We start from the raw sequence: 25888 nt of genomic DNA, 5'->3' as shown, positions 1-25888 counted from the left end.
AAACGTAAACTTTCGGGTCAAAGTACAAATACACAAAAGTATCAAAACTTTATGTAATTGCATAAAAGCCCCAAAAATACCCTATTTTATTAGGGTGGCCGGTTTTTAGGGATAAATATGAGTGGTGGGTATTTTGATTTATTAGTTTTGTCAAAAACAATCAAGTAGTGCTTTCACCTTTCATAAAAATAATATATGTTTTGATGATTGATATTTCTTTCATCATTTATACAAATATTTAACACTTTAAATACTTTCATAAAAATAATATATGTTTTGATGATTGATGTTTCCATCATCATTTATACAAATATTTAACACTTTAAATACATGATAAATCATTTGAAAAACATATAACATAAACTTTATGAAATATTCAAAACTTTGAATCAAAACACAAAACCTTTTTGTTCTTGGCAAGAACATCAAGAACATTGAAGAACATCCATGAAAACCCATAAGAGCTCCATGAATGTTTTCAAGCCATAAAACTCAAATTTTCACCATTCAAAATGGTGTTAACATCCTAGGGTACTTAGGGGTTCCAAAAGTCACCTTAAAACATTTTTAACAAGACAAACGTGAACCCAAAAAATCACCCTTTGGATTTGGCCGAAAATCCCCAAAATCATGGCACCAAATTTTAGCTCCAATATTCATCCTCATATGAACTACATCTACAACATTTGAGATGGCAAATTTTCAAACAAAATTTACATTCAAAGAAGCAAGAATAAAGCTTGTAACAATTACAACTTTTAAATCATAAACTTATGAACTACAAAACCCAAAAGGATTCACCAACTACTAGACCTAGGCTCTGATACCACTTGAAGGATTTATTTTGAAAAACATGTTCATTTGAATAACATCTATAGCATGCAATTAACAAATTAAAGGCGGAATCATGCTTGTATGCATTCAAAAACAAAACATTACCCATGAAATTCAAAGCCTAGTAGATTGGTGAACCAATAATCAACTCAAAACAAAGTGAGTTGAAATTATTACCTTTGTAGATTCCTCTTTGCATAAGCAAAGGCTAATCACCCAAAGAGATAGGGCCTTCATTCCTTGCTTCTTAGATCCATGGATTTGGATGGAAGAATAGGTTCTCTAAGTTCCCAAAATTGAGAACCTCTAAGTCTCTTCACCAAGGTTAGATTGTAGAAGAAATGAGTGACCTTGGAGTAGTAGGATTGCTAGATGTACCCTCCAAGTTGTTGGCCTCTTTAGAGAGAAAATGGAGAGACAATTCTCACCAATTTTCCCCCAAAATAAACCCTTAATCACTTAATGAATATTAGTTATAAAGTCATTTATATAGTCACTTCTTTTAGTGACCTAAATAACCAAAAACCCTAATTCATCACCATATGGCCGGCCACCTAAGGAATTTTGGGCTTTTGGGCTTTAATGAATCTTTATTCATTAAATTGTCATACAACTTAAGTTAATGGGCTTGACGTTCGAAGCCCATTGGGCCTTAAGGTCCAAAACTATCCCGAAGTCTTTAACGAACTTATTCGTTTGATTAATTAACATATTAATTAATCCTTGCCATAAATAAATGATTAAACCATTTAATCATTCTTACTCATTTCCGTTTAATCTCCAATCTCTACCTTTTATGGTGTGCGATCCATTTGGTTCCTTTTAGCGAGGTAGTGGGCGATTAAAACCATTTTACATCGATTGTGAATTGAAACTATTTTCAATTCTCCCTTTAGTGATTACACACGTTTAGGGCTTCCACAAACCATGAGTGACACCTAGCAGCATATCATGGTTACCCAAGCTAATCAGAAGAGGATAGAGAACCTATTCAGTTCGGGATTACAAATGCAATACGGTCTTTCTCTAATCTAATACTCTTGACCACATTGTTTGGTATGATAGTTTATTTACTCATGTCTACTATCCAATGTAAATCGTTTGCTTATATGATTTCCTTGAATGTGATTTGGAACGCATTCCCTAATCTCATTCATACTCTGGCCAGAGATTCCAAATCATATCATAGAGTATTCTCCCTCAACTGTTTGAAGGTTAGAGATCCCTTGTTGCGCATTCACTTGTCTCCATAGCTAAGTGGCTTAACCCCAACGATGCTGTGGACACCCCGAGGGGGTGACTTTGACATAATCAAAGATCAAGGACTTAACCACAAGACAACTGTGATGCCTCAGGTCAAATGACTACTTTGCATTATCCCAACCATGAGTTCTCATGTGACATGGAATATAAGAACTCTTCGTTGATCACGTTCAGTGAACTCATTCTCTATTGAGCACCTACGTACTTGTCTTGATGTCACACACACCAATGACTCGAGACTAATCACTCTCCCTGAGAGAAGACATAGTACGTACTGATCTTAACGGACTGTCAACGCCCAATTGGCAATCCTATGATCAGGAACGTTTAGGATGTGTCTACGAAAGAATGGTCTTATGAATCTAACTTCATTAGATTACATTCTCCCAATCACATATTCCTTGGACTTTATCGTTTAAGCATATAACATTTATATGAGACGGCTCAAACAATAATGTATGCCCTTTATATGTAAAACTAGATTAGTTTAACATGTGAAATGTCCGTAAAGTATCATCACATGATTGGCTTTAGGGCACATTTCCAACACTAGACCCGCTGGGAGGGGCTGGTCCATACGATTCGGGGTAGGTTTGAAAATTGTAGAACACAAACGGGGCGGGGCGGGGCGAGCTCAAGAAATTAATGAGGCGAGGCGGGTCGAAAATTCACAAGAAACAAGGCCTCGGCTGGACCTGTTTCTTCCATTGATCTTGGCCGTTTGATGCAATCCTAAGGTTACTGATTAAATTGCTTCTTCTCTCCTTTCTCTGCATGCGAGTGCTCTCCTTCCTCCTCTCTTTCTACGGTTTTCTCTATTCTCCCTCTTGCCTGCAGTGTTTTCCTTATCTTTTTTCTTGTCTTCTCTCCTTATGTGTATGCTCTTTCCTTCTGGTTTTTTTTTTTTTTGATTAATTTTTTTAATGGTTTTCTAGTCTTTTTTTTCTGCCTTGATTTTCTCACTTTTTTTTTTTGTTTCTAGGTGTTGTGCTCTCTCCTTTCTATCTGCTTTTGTCATTTTCTCTACTTATGCTCCTGGGTTTTTTTTTTGGTTTAGTGAAGAAAAAAATTCAGGGGTTTGGGGTGAAGGTTGGTGATAAAGATCAAAATTTGGGGTGTCTAATTTGTTGAGTTATTTGATTTCTGCTTGAGACCGACAACAAAATGGCTGTGTTGAAAATTTGAGAGTGTGGTAGCTCTGGTTTTGAGCAAGAATTGAAATTAATATTTTGTCTTCTCCTTCCCATCTCGCTCTTTCGACATCCCATAACCAATTTTTCTGTTGCTTCAATTTTTCATATGTAAGAGGTAGAGCAGGCAACAAGACAAAGACAAGATGGAGTTGGAGAGCATCTGCAACACAATCACAAGGTGAACCTAGGAGCTGCTAGCTACGGTGCCGACTAGTTGATGATGATGCTCTTCCAATGCCAGAGGCCTAGGTCCCAAGATCGACAAGGTCGACTAAGTTTCTGCTACAAAGGTCTTTATTGGGATTATTTAGGTGTTTTGTGAACTTGAAATTTTATGTTTTATCTGGCACTTGAAATTATAGATCAATCATCAATGCTTTTTTTCCTTTTTAACTTTTCTATTTGCAAAACCTTTTGGTGGTCGATGAGAATGAAGAGGAATCACAAGGGAATTGATTGAAATTGCTTAGATTCATAAACCTTAAGGTATTCCCTTTCTTTTATTATTTGAATTCATATCGATGAGAAGGCAAATTGGATTTGTGGGTTTGTATGAAAAAGTTATGTGAAAGCCCTAATATATTCCCTAATTTGCCTTGCGAGTGCAGATCTTGCGGTGGTTGTTTTGATGGAACGAAGAGGATGACGAAGACCAGACTGCGTGAGTGAAGATTTGGACCCGTGGGGATATGTAGGAACCAGCCTATTTCAAAAGGGCTAGGTTAGGTCCGAATCCCATTTAAAAAAATCCAAACCCGCCCCGCCCCGGCCCGTTTTATTTATAAACATGTCCGGTCTGGTTTTTTCAATTTTGGGCCCGGCCCGTGCCCATCCCTAATAAGAAGGGTGATTTTAAGGGAAATAATAGGTCTCAAAATGCTATTAAACCTTGGTTTAACAAGGAGAACACAAGATAGGCATGTAAAATCTTTGGAAATATGCACTATGGTGAATGCAGATTCAAAGGGAAGCTTAAGTGTCATAACTATGGCAGATTCAATCATTTTGCCAGAGATTGTAGAAGTAAACCAATTCAACAGGTTCAAGTTGCACAGAGAATGGAGGAGGAAATCTCAATTTCTTTACTTATAATTTTGTTGCAATTGTCAAAAGTGAGCATGTTTGGTATATTGACAGTGGATGTAGCAATCACATGACTTCACATGAGTCTATGTTGATTAATTTGGATAGAAGTGTCTCAACAAGAATCAAAATAGGGAATGGATAGATTGTTCAATCTTGTGGGAAATAAACATTGGTGATTGAAACCAAGAACGGCACCAGACACATTAAAGAAGTAATGTTTGTGCCAGGACTGGATGAAAATCTCCTAAGTGTAGGGAAATGATGCAGCATGGTTATTTTTTATTATTTGGAGATGATTAGATTGCAATCTTTGAAGATAGGAGTTTAGAGAGTCATGTTGTTACAGTACCAATGACTGGCAATAGGTGTTTCCCATTGCTCATGGAGGATGTGAATGGTTCTGCACTAAAAGTCAGTTGTGATAGTGATGCTTGGGAATGGCATAAAAGGCTGGGGCATTTGAACTTCAACAGCTTGCAGTGATTATCAGATAAGGAAATGGTGTTGGGGTTACCAAAACTCAAGAAGTCTTCTGGAGTATGCGAATGATGCATTGCAAGAAAGCAGCATAGATATGCCTTCAGTAAATAACAGACTTGGAGAGTAAGCAAGCATCTGGAATTATTCCACTCAGATGTTTGTGGACCAATGCAAGTCACAACATTTAGAGGAAACATATACTTCTTGACTTTCATTGATGATGCAACCAAAATGTGTTGGGTTTACCTTCTGAATCACAAATCAAAAGTGTTCAAAGTGTTCAAGAAGTTCAAAGCCATGGTTGAATTGCAGAGTGGCTACAAAATTCTAAAGTTAAGAGGTGATAGAAGTGAAGAGTACAACTTTCATGAATTTATTCAGTTCTGTGAAGATTTGGGGCTTGAGAAACAGTTGATAATGACTTATTCCCCACAACAAAAATGGTGTTGCTGTTGAAAAAGTTGTGTATCTACTCAATAGGTGTTCAACCAAAGCTATAGAACATAAAACTCCTTTTGAAGCTTTCAGTGGCAGAAACCTAAATATTCAACATTTAAAGGTGTTTGGATGTATCTGTTATGGTCACATACTTGGACAATTAAGACAGAAGTTGGATGAGTCTTCTATGAAAGGTATATTTGTTGGATATGGGAAGACGAAGAAAAGATATAGGATCTACAATTTGAGTACCAAGAAGATCTTTCTGTCAAGAAGTGTTGTATTTGATGAGAAGGGTACTTGGAATTGGAATGCAGAAACTATGACAAGCTATCATATCCTGTTAATCTCAATTTACCTGAGATTGATCATAGTATTCAGCTAGAATGGAGCAATTGTGTAATACATGAATACACTGATTCTCAAACTAAGAGTGGTGAGTTAAGCATAGCTAAAGCTACACCAGTCAAAGAGAGATCACTGAGTATGCCAGATGCAATGTAAGCATGATTGAACCAGAGAATTTCACTGATGCTACCACAGATATAGCTTGGAAGAAAGCAATGGATGTTGAGATTGAGATGATAAAGAAAAACAAGACCTGGGAATTGGTTGACAGACCATCAAGTAAAGCCATTATTGGAGTAAAATGGATCTACAAGACCAAATTGAATTTGGATGAGACAATTCAAAAACATAAGGGAAGACTAGTTGCCAAGGGGTATACACAGAAGCCTGGGGTTGATTTCAACGAAACTTTTGCTCTAGTTGCAAGATTGGATACCATCGGAACACTCATAGCTTTATCAGCTCAAAAGAAGTGGAAGTTGTATCAATTAGATGTGAAATCATATTTTCTGAATGGAATGTTGCAAGATGAAGTCTTTATTGATCAGCCAAATGGTTATATTGTGCAAGGTGCAGAAGATAAGGTCTACAAGCTTAAGAAAGTTTTGTATGGATTAAAGCAAGCTCTAAGGGCTTGGTATGAAGAAATTGATGCTCATCTACATAATTGTGGATTCACCAGAAGTCCAAGTGAAGCAACATTGTATATGAAGTTAAGGGGGGGAAATAAAAGCATCATTGTCTCACTTTATGTAAATGACATTATCTACACAGGTAGTAGCATTGAGTTGCTGGAAGAATTTAAGTGTGACATGATGAGAAGATATGAAATGATAGACTTGGGACTGCTATATCATTTCCTTAGAATGGGAATTCTTCAATTTGAATATGGAATTTTCATTAACCAAAGGAAATATGTAGTGAGTCTACTGCAGAAATTTGGGTTGAAGGACTACAAACCTGTTAGTACTCCATTGGTAGTGAGTGACAAGCTCAAGAAAGATGATGAGAGTGAGAAAACAGATAAAAATGTATATAGGCAATTGATGGGAAGTCTTTTGTATCTGACTGTAACTAGACCAGATATTATGTTTGCAACTAGCTTACTTGCTAGATTCATGCATGGACCAATAAAGAAGCATTTAGAAGCAGCAAAGAGAGTGCTCAGATATATACAAGGCACTTTAGACTATGGAATTGAGTATAAGAAATGCAAAGAATCTATTCTCATAGGCTACTGTGACAGTGATTGGAGTGGGGATGAAACTGATATGAAAATCACATATGGATATGATTTCTCATTTGGAAGTGAGGTTTTCTCTTAGGCTTCAGATAAGCAGCATAGTGTAGCTCCATCAACAGCTGAAGCTAAGTCACATGAGTGCAATTGAAGCAACCACTCAAGCTATGTGATTAAGGTTTGGGCTTCAAGATTTTGGTGAAGAACAAGCTGAAGCTAAACCTATTTACTGTGATAATACATTTGCCATTGCCATGACAAGAAATCCTGTGTTCCATCAGAGAACAAAGCACATTGGAAGAAAGTATCATTATATTTGAGAAACACTGCAATCAAACATCATCAAGCTAATCTATTGCAAATCAGAAGATCAGCTTGCTGATATTTTCACCAAGGCACTTCCCAAAGATTGTTTCTTTGCACTTAGAGAGAAGCTTGGAGTTAAACCAGTTACCAGCTTAGAAGGGAGTGTGGGAGCATAAGCATGGCAGCTGGTTCAATCATCCAAGGTTGCTGCAATGAAGAAAAAGAAGAAGCTCAAAATGTATAAGTGTAGGAGTAGTTAGCATTCAAATTATGTAATGAACGGACAAGATTAAAACATCTCAATGGTGTGTATCTTGCCACATGTCTAGTTAGTTAAAAGTTAAGTGAAAGCATGTGTGTTGCACATGATCATAGTCACAGTGCTTTGATGTATTGGCAACAGGTATATAGCTGGTTTTCAACCGAGTTTCTTGGATCGAATCCAACGCAAATTCGAAGGGAGGAACATACTCCTCTTCTTGAAAGTTCTTCTCTGATATTCCAGCTTTGCATTAAGTTCAATTTCTTGTTGAATTGATTACAATTACATAGAGAAATATAGCTCAAAACTCTATCAAACACGGACATAAACAGCAAAACTAGTAGGAGTATTGTTAAGATTGTTGGAGAGATTGATCATGGTGGTTTGTTGGTTTGAGGATAGTTGAGACAACACCATAGGAATAGGATGATAGCAGCAAAACAATGATAAGAAGAAACATGAATTGAAATACAAGACAAGAGAGGTGGCTTGATCATATCTGCTCATTTTCTGTTGTGTACCAAGAAAAGGAGGAAGAAAAGCAAAAATTTACTATGTTGCGATGTATGATACGCACTGAATCAAGAATTCAATGACCAAGAATTCTCTAGCAGTCCAGGATCATAGTCAATGATCATAATAGAGAACCCCGATCGAGGAAAAGATTTATTTCTAGGACTGATTTTATTCTCCATGAATATGCATGTTGTTGTACCATATATTGGGCCTCAGTATTTGGGCTTCATTACTTAGCCCATGATTCATGTAAGAGTGAAGGAAACCCTCATTCTATAAAAGGGCTCTCTCACACTCACTTAAGAGGGGGCATAACACTCCATGAGACTCTGAGAGGAGGGGAAACAAATAGAGGGGACAACTCTGAGAGAACAAACGAGAGAGCAAACACTGCCTCTATAGCCTCTATGTATATTTAATATTCATTTACATAGTGAAACGGAATCAACATCAATGTGGACGTAGCCTCAACTTGAGGTGAACCACGATATATCTTTTTGTTCCTGTGCGTTTGTGTGATTCACGGTTGGATTTACGTTGATCCAAGATCGACCTGATTTTGTGCATCAATTTGGCGCCGTCTGTGGGAAACGACACAAAAAGCTATGTCTGTTCTCTCTTATTTTTTCATCTCATCACCGTGAAACCTCACAACTCACCACTGTCCACCATGAAATCCACAAACCAGGAGCACAACCCAAACTTCCTTCCACAGTCCATAACAACCCTATCTTCTCTGAGCTAAAATGGCTCAAAACCCCTTGCTTTTACCAACCTCTCATTCCGCTCTTTCACCACAAATGATGGAGGGATAAGTCAATCATGGTTTTCTCTCCAATTTCATGGCACAGACCCATGAAAAATGCAGCCGTGACCTCTACAACACGTAGCTTGCGAGGAATCACCGCCACCAACGGAACCTGTAGACTTGGACTATCAGATTCTCACTCAACCCGAGTGGTGTCGGTGCTGAAAAGCTCACCGTGAGCAAGTCTCGTACCGCCGCTGCCATCTCCACTATTTGGGGAAAATCCATCGAAGAAGATAAGGCCTCAATCTTTTACAAATTATCACTGCTTATTTAATATTTTATTATTGTATCTTTAATCATTCCTGACCACTATGTTCATTATTTAAATGTTATGATGAAACTTTAATCATTCATGACAGGGTACAAATAATATAATATATACCCACTATCCCCCTATCTGGAAAAACCGACGGGAGAACACGAGGAAGATATCTTCCTTACAATTATTTTATTATTATTTAATGTTTATTACAAGACCACTTGTCCTTAGTCTTGCCAGCTTTAATCATTCATGAACACTTTATTCATTATTTAAATATTTTATTTATTTTCAACATGACTACTGATCACATCCACCCAATTCCATCTGCCAAAAGAAAAAAAAACACATTTACTTTTCCTTTTCAACAAACATCATTATGACGTTTCATCACAAAACAAGGGATAACAATTTGTTGTCTTCCCTTTTTTCTTTTTGACTAACCAAAAGTGTCTTTTGGCCACTTAGCCACATACTCGAACATTGATAACACCACATCCATGCTTATCATTATAATAAGTCTTTTCCATCATGATTAATCCACATGACTATTCCACTACGTGGAAAGTCTGATACATCACATATTTTCACTTTTCATTATTAAGGCATGGTCCACACTCCATAATACAAAGTTACATATATATACACATATACTTTATCCTTATAGTCATCATGTGTAAGACTATTATACTCAGATTGTTTTCCATTATTTTTCACTAGTGACATATATTTAGCCCAAGTACTTGTGCAATATTTATTCACTACCTAGTGTCATGTGATTGCCTTTAACTATGTCACTTATACAACATGTGATTTACCACACAACTGAGATTGCCTTTAACTATGTCACTTATACAACATGTGATTTACCACACAACTGAATATGTTGATACACAAAACCGGAGGTCTTGGAACAACGTAAATCCGACCGTGAATCTGCAAGTAATGTAAATAACACAAGATGTATTAGGGTTCACCCCAAGGTTTGGGCTACGTCCACACTGATATTGTATTTCTGAGATGTTGAAGAGAGATAGAGAGAGAGAGAGAGAGAGAGAGAGAGAGAGAGAGCTTCTCTGTTAGGATGAGAGCTCTGAGAGGGTGAGGATATGGCCTAAGAAAATGGCCTCTCCTAATTGTGAGGGTGAGGAGTCCTTTTATAGAATAAAGGCTCCTCACTTATTACATATTTGCCCCTTCCTTTATTACATAATTACATTTGAGTCCCTCGAGTATTTATACGAGATCTAAATACGGAGGCCCTAAGTATGGTATAAACAGTAGTCCCTCAAGTCTTCAGTTAAGATAGTCTTTTGGCTGGAGACTTGAAATTCGGTCTATGTTTGGGCCGAAGTAACTAGATGTCGTCTTGAACTAATACTTTATATGAGGCGATGCTCAAAGTGAAATGATTCCCAACTATAAGTAGCACATGTTGTGAGGCTGCTTGGCTTGTGGCTTATCTTGCCTTGGTTAGCTCGGCTTGTGGCGCTTGAAGATGAGAGGGTCCCTTTTATAGAATAAGGGCTCGCTCCTCAATACATAAATGATAGGCTAGAGTTGATGCTCGTGGCGAGGCGATTGCTCAGTAGGCGGCGATGTTCTCTAATGATGGTGAGGAAGTCCCTTTTATAGAATAAGGGCTCGCTCCTCAATACATAAGTGATGAGTTAGGAGTGATGCTTGCGGCGAGGCGGTTGCTCTCTAATGAATGTGAGGGAGTCCCTTTTATAGGATAAGGGCTCGCTCCTCAATACATAAGTGATGGGTGCTTTCTAATGAAAGTGAGAGACTCTCTTTTATAGAATAAGGGCTCGCTCCTTAATACATAAATAATGGGCTAAGTTCCCCAAGTATTTTTCATGAGGCCCAGTTAAGGCCAAATATATGGTACATAATGTAGTCCCTCAAGTCTTCGGTCAATAGAGTCTGTTAGCTGAAGACTTCAAATTGAATCCATGTATGGGCCAAAGTGGCGGTTGTTCGGAGGCGGTATTTGTATACCCTGCACTGAAGCTTTGTAGGTGAAGCTTTGCAAGTGAAGCTTTGAAGCTAAAGCTCTGTAAATGAAGCTTTCAAAGTTGGAGCTTTTGTAAATGAAGCTTTTGAAGCTATAGCTCTGTAAATGAAGCTTTTGAAGCTAGAACTCTGTAAATGAAGCTTTTGAAGCTGATTGACATGAGTGATGCTCATGAATGTTTATATTGATTGACATGAGTGATGCTCATGGATGTATCAGTGATGCTCATGAATGTTAACATGAGTGATGCTCATGAATGTTGACATGAATGATGGTCATGAATGTTTATGTATGATTGTCATGAGTGATGCTCATGAATGTTTATGTATGAATGACATGAGTAATGCTCATGTATAATTTGAAGTACTGGGCGTACTTTTGATTACCTGGTTGGTGGCATGAATGGCTAGTTGCCAAATGATTTTAGAGTACAGGTTGTACATTTCATCACCTAGTTTGTGGCATAAATGGCTAGTTGCCAAATGATATTAGACTATGGGTTGTACATTTCATCACCTGGTTGGTGGTAATAGCGGCAGGTTGCCGAATAATTTTGGAGTACTGGGCGTACTTTTGATCACCTGGTTGGTGGTAATAGCGGTAGGTTGCCGAATAATTGTGGAGTATTGGACGTACTTTTGATTACCTGGTTGATGGTAATAGGAGCGGGTTGCCAAATAATTGTGGAGTACTGGGCGTACTTTTGATAACCTGGTTGGTGCTATTTTAAGCTTATGGGTCTTCACTCCCCGCACAACATTCCAGCCCATTTATTTTGGGCTTTGCCTTTTTTTTTAATTACCCTCTGATGGGGTTTATACATATTACCCTCTGATAAGGTTTATACAGATGTCTCCGAAAGATAATGAAAATAAATTACATCATTCTGGTAGGGTGTTTATTCCTTGCTTTTGCAGTGTCCCTATGTGCTTCCCTTTTGCTTTCTCTTTTCACTTTCTTTTTTTCCCCATACCTCTCTCTGTCTCTGCGTTGCCAGAGATCTAGCTTCCACTTGGTGACGTTGTTCCTTTCCACTTTGGAAAGCAGCCAGCTCCTCCACTTCTCGTTTGTAAAAGAAAGACGATACCATTTGTAAAAGCATCTTTTCCTTTTCCTTGGCTTCATCGGGGTCTCTGTAGAAGGAAAGAGTAAACATGACATAAAAACATCTTTTCCTTTTCCTTTTTCTTTTCAAAACCAGAGGTCACCTCAGCAGCTACACCGTGAAATCTGAAGGCATTGCTGCGAATCTACCTTAGCCCATGCTTGTGTTGTAAATTTACGTCTGTCTATCTTACTCGTAATATGAGCTCCATCATCCTACTTTGTATTGGCACTATTATGTGTTGGGAGAACCTTCGTACTACATATATGGCTGCTAATTTGGTATTTTTCAATCACACTAAACATGATAAATTATAACTTTGTATGTGAGCCGTGAGCCGTGAACGTGTAAAGATGGGCCCTCTCACGTGAGCGCGTAAAGATGGGCACTCTCACCAAAGAGCCTCATAAACTTCGGCTTCATCTTTTATTGACCAAACTTGTCCTTTTAGATTTTCTTACTTTTTAAGGAGCTGTGAGCTGTGAGCCGTGAGCACGAAAAGATTATTTGTTCCACAAGTATTCTACTTATATGTAAATTAGATTTTCTTACTTTTTAAGGAGTTCTAATCCTTGATTCACAAAGCTCCTGATGCATATATAAAGAGTTTACTTTATGAACGAAATCGACCAATTCAATATTTCTACATTAACCTCTTCAATATAATAGTACAAAATAAAAATAAGGGTAAATTACACTTTACCACTTTAGGTTTGGGGTCTATTGCAATCTCATATAACATCTTTAAAACATTTCACTTGCATACCTTAAATACTATTTTATTTCAATATAATACATCCGTTACATTTACATCAATTGATCCGTTAACAGCTGATGTGGCTGCCAAATTTGCACCACGTGGCATAAAAATAATTTTGTATTCTTTTAAAATATTATAATAATTTACCCAATTAAAAAAAACAAAAAAACTAAACTAAACTAAAAACCCAAAATCCCTTATTTCCCAAGCTCCCCCCTTCCCTTCAACCCAAACATCCCATCTCACCCTACCCCCCCCCCCCCCCCCCCCAAGAACCCCCCACCCCACCCCACCTCCCTCTCCTCCACTCTCTTCACCTCCCCTCCCATCTAAAAACCTACCACATCCCATCCAAACAAACGCCCAGATCTCCTTCTCCCCCACATTCCAAGTTCCAACCACTGGCGATGGCTTTCCGGCGAAAACGCATCACCTGGGCTTGTTATCTCCACTCGCTCCTTTGACCACATCTTCGGCTGGCTCAAGTCGAGCTGACCCGACCCGACTTGACATCAACGGCCTAAATGTGTTCGCTCAGCTGCTGAGACTCTCTGCGAATTCTCAAAAGAACAAAAGTCATAGTTCAGCTCCATTCTTCATCCACCAAAATTATTAAACACTTGTATTTTAATTTTCAATCAAGGATGCCTACGTGCTCTATCATTTTCCTTAGCAATTGTCAGTAGACGAATCTGTAAGTCGACTTCCGATTTGAAATAAAATTATTTTCAAATATATCTGCATCACTAGTTTTAATTCATTATTTTATGATGAACCTTACACCTATTTTTAATTTAATTTAATTTTTTATATAATTATAATTGATTCATTTGGTTTCCAATTTCCTATAAATCATAATCTGATTCTTATTAAATATATCGAGCTTCTCGTATCCATATATATATATATAGTGGTTCACCCATCACCAGGGAATATATATTTGATTTAGCACAAGGAAGGGAACGTTTTCTTTTCTTGCAAGGTTGTGACTGTGGGAGGCGGAGGCAAAGAGCCAACCTGGCAATTCCTCACACGACCCGATAACCCGACACGACACGACACGAAATTAACAGGTGTTCGAGTCGACACGATAACAAATCGGGTCGTTATCGGATAACCCGATAAGCACCTGTTAAGATAAGATGTTGGTTCGGACATACAAGTGGGTAACACGATACACAATAAGCAAAATATTAATTTTATAACCCTAAAAAAATACTATAACAATTATATATATATATATATATATATATTAAATTAAAAATTAAAAATTGGTGACCATTGGATCGAATTAAATATACATACCATTCAAATTCTCAAGTGTTATATGTACAAAATAAATAAATTTAAATCTACTTAATAAATATATATATATATATATATCATTGAACTTGATGACATACAAATTATACAAAACTAATTTCAACAATCCAACCGTCAAACTTGTTTGTATATGATTTGAGATCGCATCAACAAAAAATTGCAAAAAACAAACATTCAGAAATCAAGTAACGGAACAAAACTTTTCGACGGTTATCAACTGAAAATCACGATTTAACGGTCATTTTAACTCCGATTTTGATGAATTTTGTACGGCTACACTCTTTGACCCTATATGAATACAATGAATGAACTCGATCTTCAATTTAAAATATTTATACTAGTGGATACCACAAAATCTTATGTTATACTTAATGAAAGTATGAATAAACCTCGTTTGGCAGCTCGGACTGTACTGACTATTTCTGTCGGATAGGATAAATAGTCATCGGATAGTACTAACTAAATTAGTCGGACGTTTGGTGCAGTATCGGACTAATGACCGTATTATTTATACTGTGTTTGGTATTATACCGGATAGAAGGAATCAAACTTAAAATAAAATTAAAAAAAAAAATTGAAATCATCTCTCTTGTTCCAGATCTCTCCGCCGCACCCCCCCTAAAACTCACTTCCTCCCTTTCTATCCCTTATTCTTCTTCCCCGTCTGCTCCCTTGAACTAAACTCCACCACAAAGGTAGCAACAAGAAACCCAACAAAACCCACCTTTCAAATTCTCATCGTTTCTTTCCCAATCCTTCTCTTTTTTTTAGCTACAAATCAACCCAGCAAAAAAACACACCACAAACCAAGAAAATTCACACAAAGGAATTTTTTTTCTATTTGTCCTAAAAAACAATTGGAAGGAAATTCACGAAGGACACCTTTTTTTCAACAAACCAAGAACACTCATCGGAGAGAAAAATGGGGCTGACTGATTTTGGGCATTAGGTTGGGGAAAAGCATTGACAAAATTCGATTTGGAGGAGGGGAAGAGCTGAGTGACGCCTCCAGTTGGCGAATTCCTTAGCTTCCATCCGCCCCTTTCGATATATCCCTGTGGAATATGTTATTTTGCTACTGGTCTCCTTTTGTCTCTCTCACTCTCTTCTTTGTTCCTCTGTGTGCTTTCCGTCGGACAAGACGGGAAATTAGTCGGAGAATGACTGCAGAGGAGTGGCGCCTAGGGTGGAAAACTCGTCGAGGAACTGCTCGAAGGCCCACTTTGAGAAGTCGTTAACGGCGGCTTCGTGAAGTTGGAGAGAACAACGCCCCGACTAATTATCCCGAGCTTTTGGGCTGTTTTAATAGTACGGTGTCAACTGTATAAAATTTGATGGGCCGGATAATTAAGCGGGTGCTTATTTAGTACGAGAGTGCACCAAACAACTGCTCCCGTATTATTTATCCTATCCGATGCTTTATACGGCGTGCCAAACGAGGCCAAGTGTTAGTGAATCTATTGTTTTGATGGGATACGCATTCTACGAAACTAGTTTCAACGATCCAACCGTCAAACATGTTTGTAAATACTTCGAGATCGCATACGCCAAAAATGGAAAAAAAAACATTCAAAGATCAAGTAACGGGACAAAACTTTTCGATGGTTATAAACGAAAAATCACGATTTAACGGTTATTTTAACTCCGATTTTGATGATTTTTTACAACTACACTCCTTGATCGTATATGAATACAATAAATGAATTCGATTTTCAATTTAAAATATTTAACTAGTGGATACCACAAAATCTTATGTCATGATGATCGATGAAAATTGAGGATTTTGTAAAAGGAATAACATTCAAGTTTTGAGTTCCATTGGTAAGGTTTAAACTTTTGAGAAAAGCTTCGCAACCTTGAAAACAAAAACTCTTTCATTTTGCATATCCTTGCACATTTAATATTTTGTAATATACTAGTAGTGTATGGATGTTTGTTTATTAGGCTCTTATTTTCGAGTGTAGATGTAGTACTTAAACGACATATGTGTTTTAGTGTTTTGAAATAATATTATGTGACAATGTGTGGTATGTGCAAATTTAAGAAAAAATATTTTTTTTCTTAACGGGTCGGGTCACTTTAGGTAAAGTGACTCGATTTGTTAAGGACCCGTTAAGATAACAAGTGTTACACAACAGATACGACCCATTTGCTAGGCCTAGCAAAGAGAGATGGCATTTTTTGGCTTCCTTTTATAAGTATTGCTGCAAAATAAAGAATATACTATAATCTCCAAAACTGAAGATGAGAGTGGGGCAGGAGGGAGGGGAGCTTTTGGAAAGACCAGGGTCGGTTTGGCTTTATCCTGTTGCAATTTCCCTTTTTAGGTCTTATGGTTTGGTATTGTTGTGCTTTGAAAAAAAGCTGCTGTGAGAATAAGCGGCTGTGCTGTGAGAATAAGCGGCTGTAAAATAAATCAGCAGAGTGTTTGGTAAACTTTTTTGTAAAAGTGCTTTTGGAAAAAAAAAAAAACAGTCTGATAGTGGGTATTTTCATTAAAAGAGCAATATAGCTCCATGTGCTTTGAAAAAAAGCCAGTTTTCCAAAGCTGCAAGTAGCAGCTTCAGCTTTTTCCTTTGATTTCAGCTTATTCTCACAGCAGCTTCCAAAATAAGCCTTTTTTTTCAGTTTACCAAACACCTAAAACCTTCACAGCTTTTTTTCATGGGTGCTTTTTTTAAGCACCTTACTCCCAAACCATCCCTAACTCCCCCTCTACTTGTTATGGTTTAACGTTTGGCTTTTTACGTTATTTAGCATTTACGGTTCAATAGTATTCTTCTTGATTTAAATGACGAGTTGAATATTAAATTATTATGGAAGACCAACTTGAAGCCCTCTACCTCCTTCGCCAAAAAAATAAAAAAACTTTTAGATTTAGGAACTCCACAACTGTAGCCCTTTTCTCCGACTTGGGGTCAGTGACAACCCATCATTCATCCCCTACGTTTCTTCACACCCCTCTCACTCTTTTTCCCGCCCCCACCTTCCATGCCTCGTCTTACCTCTCATCATCGCTCAACCATACTGGTGTTAAACTGAAACATATTCTTACCACATTAGTGTACCACATTATGTGACATCTAATATGGCTATCTACATCATCTAAATTAATCATAATTTAATTTAAATTAAAAACCATTTCATAAACCAATAATAAATAAAAAAATCTGGAATTAAAAATCATTTCATAAACCATTTCATAATGAGGTACACTAATGTAATATATTAATGTGGACAGTCACATCAGATGCTGCATGCATCGAAGAATCTTCACAACATAATCTAACTAAAAACAACAAAAACAGTAGAAACAATCGCAACAAGAATTTTCCCAGCACATGACATTCCTTTCTTCTCCGATTTGGGCAGACTGCTTTTTGTTGTTCTGTTAGTCACACCCTCGTTCCCACTTGTGTTGACCATGACCCAAGAACCGAAATCCGGAATTTCTCCAGAGAGCTCATTGTTAGAAAGTAACAACTGTGTCAAGGTTTTCATTCCAGTAAAAAAATCCGGTATCTTACCTGAGAATTTGTTATTTGAGAGATCCAGAATTTCTAAATTACTGAGCCTCGAAAGAGTTTCGGGAATAGGTCCTTGAAAAAGATTGCTGCTGAGATTCAAAGCAATCTGCAAAGACATCGGCATTCTTGGAATGTCACCACTTAAGTGATTTTCTCCAAGTTGGAGTTCCATCAGAGAATCCATGAAGGCAATACTGGCGGGAATGGAACCGTTCAGCTTGTTGCCTTGTAAGTTCATGTTAGTAAGATTCTGCATGTTTGAAACTGAAGGAGGTATTGAACCGTCGAGAGAATTCCAGCTGATATTCAGAATGGACAACTTGGGCAGTTGAGTAATTTGAATTGGAATTCGACCACTCAAATTGTTAAATTGAAGTTTCAAGACCTGAAGATGGCTAAGGCTACCCAACTCCACCGGCAGAGCCCCAGACAGGTGATTCTGAGCCAAATTCAGCAACGCCAAATTCTGGCAATCACCCAATTCAGGAGGAATTGGTCCAGTCAAGTTGTTGTTTTCCATCTCCAAGTAGGTCAACTTTTGATGTGTTGCATTTGCTGTAGAAGGTATCTTCCCATCAAGCGAATTGCTTCCCAGTCTCAACCTGACCAAGCTCGGAGATAGAAATGGCGGTATCTGTCCCTCCAATCTATTGTTCGACAAATCCAGAGTATGCAGATTCAACGATGACAAGAGGTCCGATGGAATCGACCCACTCAAGCTATTAAAACTGAGGTCCAAGGTTTTCAGATGCTTTGCAATGCCATCAGGAATTGAACCATTGAAATTGTTAGAACTTGCTGCAAATCTCCAGAGGCCGGTGGTATTGGAAATGCTTTGTGGGATTCTGCCGGATAATCCATTAGCCGAAAGAATCAAAACCTCCAACTTGGCGAGCTCTCCGATTCCATCAGGAATACTCCCGGAAAGCCGATTTCCGCTAAGATCAATCAGAGTCAAATTCTGGTATCCCACAAGTTCAGCAGGGATAGGACCATCAAACGTATTCATAGAAAGCTTAAGCTCCTCCAAAACCTTGGATTTTCCGATACGGGTCGGAACAGACCCAGTAAAATGGTTGAAGCTAAGGTTCAAGCTTCTGAGCCCAACCAACCCGTCCAACTGGGAGTCAATGCTTCCAGTCAAGTTGTTCCGAGCAAAGTCCAAAACCTCCAACCCAGAAAACCTGACAAAATAGGGAAGACGACCCTCCAAATTGTTCATACTAAAATTGAGCAGCTTTAACCCGCCTAGCTTGCTACAATTTAAGATAAACCCAGGTGGGATTGTGGTCAGACGGTTGCCGGACACATCGAGAATCTGCAGAGACTGAATCCGACAAACGAGTGGCAAAAAGTCCGAGGAAGAGAGGGAATAGCCGGACAGTGAAATGTGGATGACGGATGAATTGGTCGGGGGATTGCAACGAACTCCCGTCCACAAACACGGGTTTGGTTCTTTGTTGACGTCCCATGAAACAACTCTAGTAGGAGTGTTGAGGTTGTTGGAGAGAAGGATCATGGCGCTTTTCTGGTTTGAGGAGAGTTGAGAGAAGACCATGGGAAGAGGATGGTAGCAGAACAAGGACAAGAAGAAATGGAAATTGAAATACAGGACAAGTGAGGTGGTTTGGCGGCCATACCTGCTCATTTTTCGGTAATTGATTCTTTATTATGTAAAAATATGAAGGGAGATTTGTATAAATAGTTTATGTGATTTTCAGGTGGGAGGAGGAGGTCAGAGAGAGAGAGAGAGAGAGAGCGAGAATTGCAGAGAGATGTCTGGTTGGGTTTGGGTTATGGGGTTTTAGAGGAATGGAAATGTTGTGGGAACGGGAAGAAGAGAAAATGTTGGGCGTGTTGGTTGGAAAGTGGAGTTGACTGAACTATTGACTAATGGGTCTCTTCTTGCCAGGGCACTTTTAGACTTGAGTAAATAAACGAGTGGTCTCTTCTTTAGCTTAAAACTCCAAATTCATCGGTCGACCTAGTAAATTACGATTTTACCGCAAAAGTGGTTGCTGTCACATAAACAAGTGGTCTCTTACGAGTGATTTTTGAGTAGGGTCTTCTTGTTATGGGTACCATTATTGTTAGTAAATCACGGAGTAATTTTAGTATGTGAAATACGCATACATATATATTGGGCAACTTTGCTACAACAATATTTTGAAAAGTCAGCATTTTTAAAATTTAAAAATTTGTTTTATTTAAAATTTTCTTTTTTCTTTTAACATAACTTGAAAATAATTGTTTATCCTTTCCAATCAACCAATCCTTCATATGAAACGAGACTTTAGGGACAATTTAGCAATTAACTACGAGTTTTTAATCCAAGAAACTACAGTCTAAACTAAAATATCCAAACTCGATAATATTATCGACACATTTATTGGAAACGTAATAGATTCATAGAAAACAATCTAGCATTTACAAAGTCATTCAACCCATATATTTTAATTATGAGCACCAAACAATAAAACAGACTATATTGGGTGAATAATATTATGATTTATTTATAAAAGTCCCACAGTGATGAATGTTCGTTTGGTGATAGAATGTTCTATCTTTTTATTCGATTAATATTTTCCAGGGCATACAGAGAATGATGTAACTGTCCATTGAGATCGTTTACAAGTGTCAAATGTCGAGTTATATTGTCCTGTATTCTAATTTCTAAGAGATACATGTTCACTTGTATATTGCTCTAACGACAATGGAGTTTAGCTATAGGTTTGATGGAAGTCTTGGTTTTTACATTTATATAGACTAAAAGTTGTTCTTTTGGTGCAGATTGCCTGTCGATCTCACTGAGAAATTTTGAGAGAGCCACCAACTTGTCCCATAATTTCCTGAAGGTTGTGGAAATCGTGGGGCACGATCATCGCTCAACTGGTGTTAAACTGAAGAAAATTGTTATTAAGAGTTGTTATCCCTTCACCTTCTCTAGAATGCAGGAGAAGTCTATATATATTGGAGCTGATAGAACAATTAGGAGATCATGCTAAGGAGCAGCTTAAAGAAGTGCCTTCAAACGGTTTTTTGTTAACAAAACGTAAGTATTGTTTCGTATATAAGAAAATGTAAACGTATACGTCGAAGAATCTTCACATCATAATCTAATTAAAAGCAATCAATAATTTCTTTTTTTGACCAATTTGTATCCAGATAGTGGTATTGCAAGGATGGTGTGTTGATAGTCAAAAGCAACAACACTTTCGGCTACTAGTTGGCATGCTGCATGTGGGAGACAACATACTTTCGGCTACTTTTAGTATTTGTTAGTTGGCATGCTGCATGTGGGAGACAAACAAAAATGGGTGTACTTATGCCTAATTCTTTTTTAACTTGATGGGAGGCCTTCGGCCATTGGTTTCGTTGAGAAGCCATTTTCTTTGGCTTTAAAAGGGAGAGCAGGAGCAGCCCGTAGATAGAAAAAAAGTGGGGTTTAGAGAGAGCTAAAATTCAGAGATAAAAGTGAAAGAAGAAAAAAATAAGAGTTGGGCTTGTTATTTTTTTCTCTAAATTGTACTCAATGTGTATTCCCTTTATATTCTTGAGTGTGTGAGCTTGGGTATATTTGGGGTTTGGGTTTTCTGAGTGTTAAACACTATTGTATTCTCTCATTTAATTACAGTGGAATATTCTGTCGTCTCTAGACTGGATGTAGGCATTGTCGAACCATTATAAATCTTGGTGTTCTTGTTGGTGTTGGTTTTATTTCGATTCTGTTTTATTTTTCCCGTACAGTCAGATGACGCTTCCGCACAACATGGTGATCGATACAACAACAAAAACAGTAGCCCCAATCGCAAAAAGAATTTTCCAGCACATGACATTTCCTTCTTCTCCGTTTGGGGTGGAGTGCTTCTTCTAGTTCTGTTAGTCAAACCCTTGTTCCCACATGTGTCGACCATGACCCAAGAACCGAAATCCGGAATTTCTCCAGAGAGCTCATTGTTAGAAAGTAACAATTGTGTCAAGGTTTTCATTCCAGTAAAAAAATCTGGTATCTTACCTGAGAATTTGTTATTTGAGAGATCCAGAATTTCTAAATTACTGAACCTCGAAAGAGTTTCGGGAATAGGTCCTTGAAAAAGATTGCTGCTGAGATTCAAAGCAATCTGCAAAGACATCGGCATTCTCGGAATGTCACCACTTAAGTGATTTTCTCCAAGTTGGAGTTCCATCAGAGAATCCATGGAGGCAATACTGGTGGGAATGGAATCACTCAGCTTGTTACCTTGTAAGTTCATGTTAGTAAGATTCTGAATGTTTGAAACTGAATGAGGTATTGAACCGTTGAGAGAATTCCAGCTGATATTCAGAATGGACAACTTGGGCAGTTGAGTAATTTGAATTGGAATTCCACCACTCAAATTGTTAAATTGAAGTTTCAAGACTTGAAGATGGCTAAGGCTACCCAACTCCACCGGCAGAGCCCCAGACAGGTGATTCTGAGCCAAATTCAGCAACGCCAAATTCTGGCAATCACCCAATTCAGGAGGAATTGATCCAGTTAAGTTATTGTTTTCCATCTCCAAGTAGGTCAACGTTTGATGTGTTGCATTTGCTGTAGAAGTTATCTTCCCATCAAGCAAATTGCTTCCCAGTCTAAACCTGACCAAGCTCGGAGATAAAACTGGTGGTATCTGTCCCTCCAATCTATTATTCGACAAATCCAGAGGATGCAGATTCAACGATGACAAGAGGTCCGATGGAATCAACCCACTCAATTTATTATAACTGAGATCCAAGTTTTTCGGATGCTTTGTAATGCCATCAGGATTGAACCATTGAAATTGTTAGAACTTGCTGCAAATCTCCAGAAGCTGGTGATATTTGAAATGCTTTGTGGGATTCCACCGGATACCTTATTGGCCGAAAGAATCAAAACCTCTAACTTGGCGAGCTCTTTGATTCCATCAGGAACACTCCCGGAAAGCCGATTTCCTCTTAGATCAAGCAGAGTCAAATTCTGGTATCCCACAAGTTCAGCAGGGATAGGACCATCAAACGTATTCATAGAAAGCTCAAGCTCCTCCAAAACCTTGGATTTTCCGAGACGGGTCGGAACAGACCCAATAAATTGGTTGAAGCTAAGGTTCCAGCTTCTGAGCCCGACCAACCCGTCCAACTCGGAGTCAATGCTTCCATTCAAGTTGTTCCGAGCAAAGTCCAAAGCCTCCAACCCAGAAAACCCGACAAAATCGGGAAGACGACCCTCCAAATTGTTCATACTAAAATTGAGCAGCTTTAACTCGCCTAGCTTTCCACAATCCGAGAAAAACCCAGGTGGGATTGTGGTCAGATGGTTGCCGGATACATCGAGAATCTGCAGAGACTGAATCCGACAAACGAGTGGCAGAAAGTCCGAGGAAGATAAAAAATGCCCAGACAGAAATCTGGATGACGGATGAATTGGTCGGGGGATTGCACCGAACTCCTGTCCACAAACATGGGTTTGGTTCTTTGTTGACGTCCCATGGAACAACTCTAGTAGGAGTGTTGAGGTTGTTGGAGAGATTGATCATGGCGGTTTTCTGGTTTGAGGAGAGTTGGGAGAAGACCGTAGGAAGAGGAAGGTAGTAGAACAAGGACAAGAAGAAATGGAAGTTGAAATACAGGACAAGGGAGGTGGTTTGGCGGCCATACCTGCTCATTTTTGGGCTACAAAGGTTATTATGCTACGATGTATGACATGTACTGAATCAAGAATTCAATAATCAAGAATTCTATGGCGGTCAGGGATCATAGTAGAGAACCCCGATCGAACAAAAGATTTTTTTCTAGGACTGATTTTCTTCCCCATGCATGCATGTCAGGCAGTAATATTGTTAGAAAGGAGAAGACAGTACTAAAGAAAAGTATAGGGCATTTTATATAAAGAAATGTGAGAAGAAAATAAATTGTCAGGTTTTTGCAGATGACAATATACTAGTAGCTAAAAGCAATCATATTTACGTATTATGGTGCAAATTCGATTTTCACCGATTTTTCTCTCCTAACAACCAACTATCTAATTTACCAACGTTATTGCTCTACTAAAAATTTAAAAAAAATAAATAAACATTGTGGTTTTTTCGTCTATGGAAAGGGGAAGAAATGGTGGGCGTGAATGAGGAGAGATTCTTAGGGCCGGCATCCAGACCACCTCATGTGTCCAGCCTACACAAAAAATAAACAACTCATGACCCACCACTCTCTAATTTGAGACCCACTGCTACCCCACATATAGACTTTAACATCCCCTCTCCCTCCTCTCCTCTCTCTCTCTCTCTCTCTCTCTCTCTCTCTCTCTCTCTCTCTCTCTCTCTCTCTCTCTCTCTCTCTCTCTCTCTCTCTCTCTCTCTCTCTCTCCCCCTCCATCTATTGGATAAGTATAGGCTGTGTCTGTGTCATCACTACTACACGTGCAAAACATGTGCACATATGGCTTACTAGATAGCATAGTATAAATACCTTTTCTTTTCCTTTATTTTGTAAGATGTTGTAATACCAAAAACAGTTAGAGAAATATATTGTAATTCTTTCCGACTTCTCCTCTAAGCTTCCTTCTTCAGTGTATTTCCTAATTTCTATGGAATTCATCTATACTGTTAAGATGGTATCCAGAGCCGTTCTTGCTTGCGCAATGGTACTGGTTCATCGTTTCCGCTGCTTCGACTGGTAAGAAGGTGATATTGCTTCTGAGCTTTGTCTCTGGATATTTGTTCTTTGCGTTGGAAACCCTAAAATAGTTTAGTGTTCTTCTTCTGAAATTTTGTTTGAATTGAAGTGTAATTGAAGGCCAATGCCATAGTTTTTTTGGTTAATTGAAGAGTTATATGTTGATTTGATGAAAGGCCGATGCCAAAATTTGTTGAGAATTTTCAATTTCTTGAAGTGATTTGAGTTGATTGAAGGCCGATGCCATAGTTTTTTGGTTAATTAAAGAGTTATATGTTGATTTGATGAAGGGCCGATGCCAAAATTTGTTGAGAATTTAGTTTCTTGAAGTAATTGAATAGATTCAAGGATGATTGCCATTGTTGGAGTATATCTGTGATTCTTGCTTCTCTGCGATTGTAGAGTGATTGTCTTCGTAGTTGAAAATCAGATTTGCAATTCTTGTTCATATGGAGTTATCCACCGACTCATCTTGCATCTGGGTTTTTCTGGGTATTTTCACACTTACTCATCTTGCATCTGGGTTTTGATTGCGTCTCTGTTTTTGTTTTCATATCATGGCAAATCAAGTGAGGATTGAAAATTTGTTGGGTATGCTCACTATTAAACTGAATGATGATAATTTCATTAAATGGAGTTATCAATTTGGCTCGGTTCTTCGTGGCTATGATTTCTTTGATTATTTTACTGGTGATTCTGTATGCCATCCCAAGTTTGTTATCACTTCTGAATTAGGGGTTACCAATGAGATAAATGCAGCTTATAAAGAATGGGTTAAGATTGATATGGCGTTGTTAAGCTTGTTACTTGCTACACTCAATGATGATGCTATAGAACATGTGGTAGGCTGTAAGACCTCTCATGAGGCATGGACTGCTTTACAGGATAGATATATGGTTGTGTCTAAAGCTAGTGTCAATCATCTCAAAGCGGAATTACATACTATGCAGAAAGGTGGGGAAACTATTGATAAATATTTGTTGAGGTTAAAGGCTATTAAAGATCAATTACAGGCTTCTGGAGAAAAAGTGTCAGACAATGATCTCATCATTGCTGCACTAACTGGCTTACCTTCTGATTACGATATGATTCGGACTGTTATTTTAGCTAGAGAATCACCGATTACACTGAAAGAGTTTCGGGCTCAATTAATTGGTGCAGAGAAGACCATTGAAACTAGAATGCAGTCTTTGATTCAGAGTATGTCTGCCATGTATGTTAATGCTAATGCTTCTAATGATCATACTAGGAGTTCTTCATCTAATGATCAGTTCCCTGCCTCTTCAGCTTCATCAGGCAGTTCTTCTAATGCATCGTTTTCTCCGACTGTTGGTTCTGGTTTTTCTGGAAGTTCATCATTTATTACTGGTTATCATGGTAATCAATTTCAGCCCAACGACTACTTAGGAAATAATATGACTGGCAGATCATTCAATGGAAACAATTATAGA

At 38.1% G+C, this 25888-nt stretch overlaps 1 protein-coding gene and 1 pseudogene across 1 annotated transcript; both read right to left on the bottom strand.

The window, feature by feature from the left end:
- Positions 1 to 17415: 17415 nt before the first annotated feature.
- LOC103455989 (leucine-rich repeat receptor-like serine/threonine-protein kinase SKM1) lies at positions 17416 to 19651 on the bottom strand. The gene has a single exon (XM_070822169.1). The coding sequence runs from the start codon at positions 19417 to 19419 to the stop codon at positions 17530 to 17532; it is 1890 nt and encodes a 629-aa protein (XP_070678270.1). The 5' UTR covers positions 19420 to 19651; the 3' UTR covers positions 17416 to 17529.
- Positions 19652 to 21391: 1740 nt separating this feature from the next.
- LOC103455988 (LRR receptor-like serine/threonine-protein kinase RGI5) lies at positions 21392 to 23569 on the bottom strand (annotated as a pseudogene).
- Between the last annotated feature and the right edge of the window lie 2319 nt (positions 23570 to 25888).

The sequence above is a fragment of the Malus domestica genome, chromosome 05 (genome assembly GCF_042453785.1).
Source record: "Malus domestica chromosome 05, GDT2T_hap1".
Lineage (NCBI taxonomy): Eukaryota > Viridiplantae > Streptophyta > Magnoliopsida > Rosales > Rosaceae > Malus > Malus domestica.
Note: the sequence above shows the minus strand (reverse complement) of the source record. Positions and strands in the feature narration are given on the sequence as shown.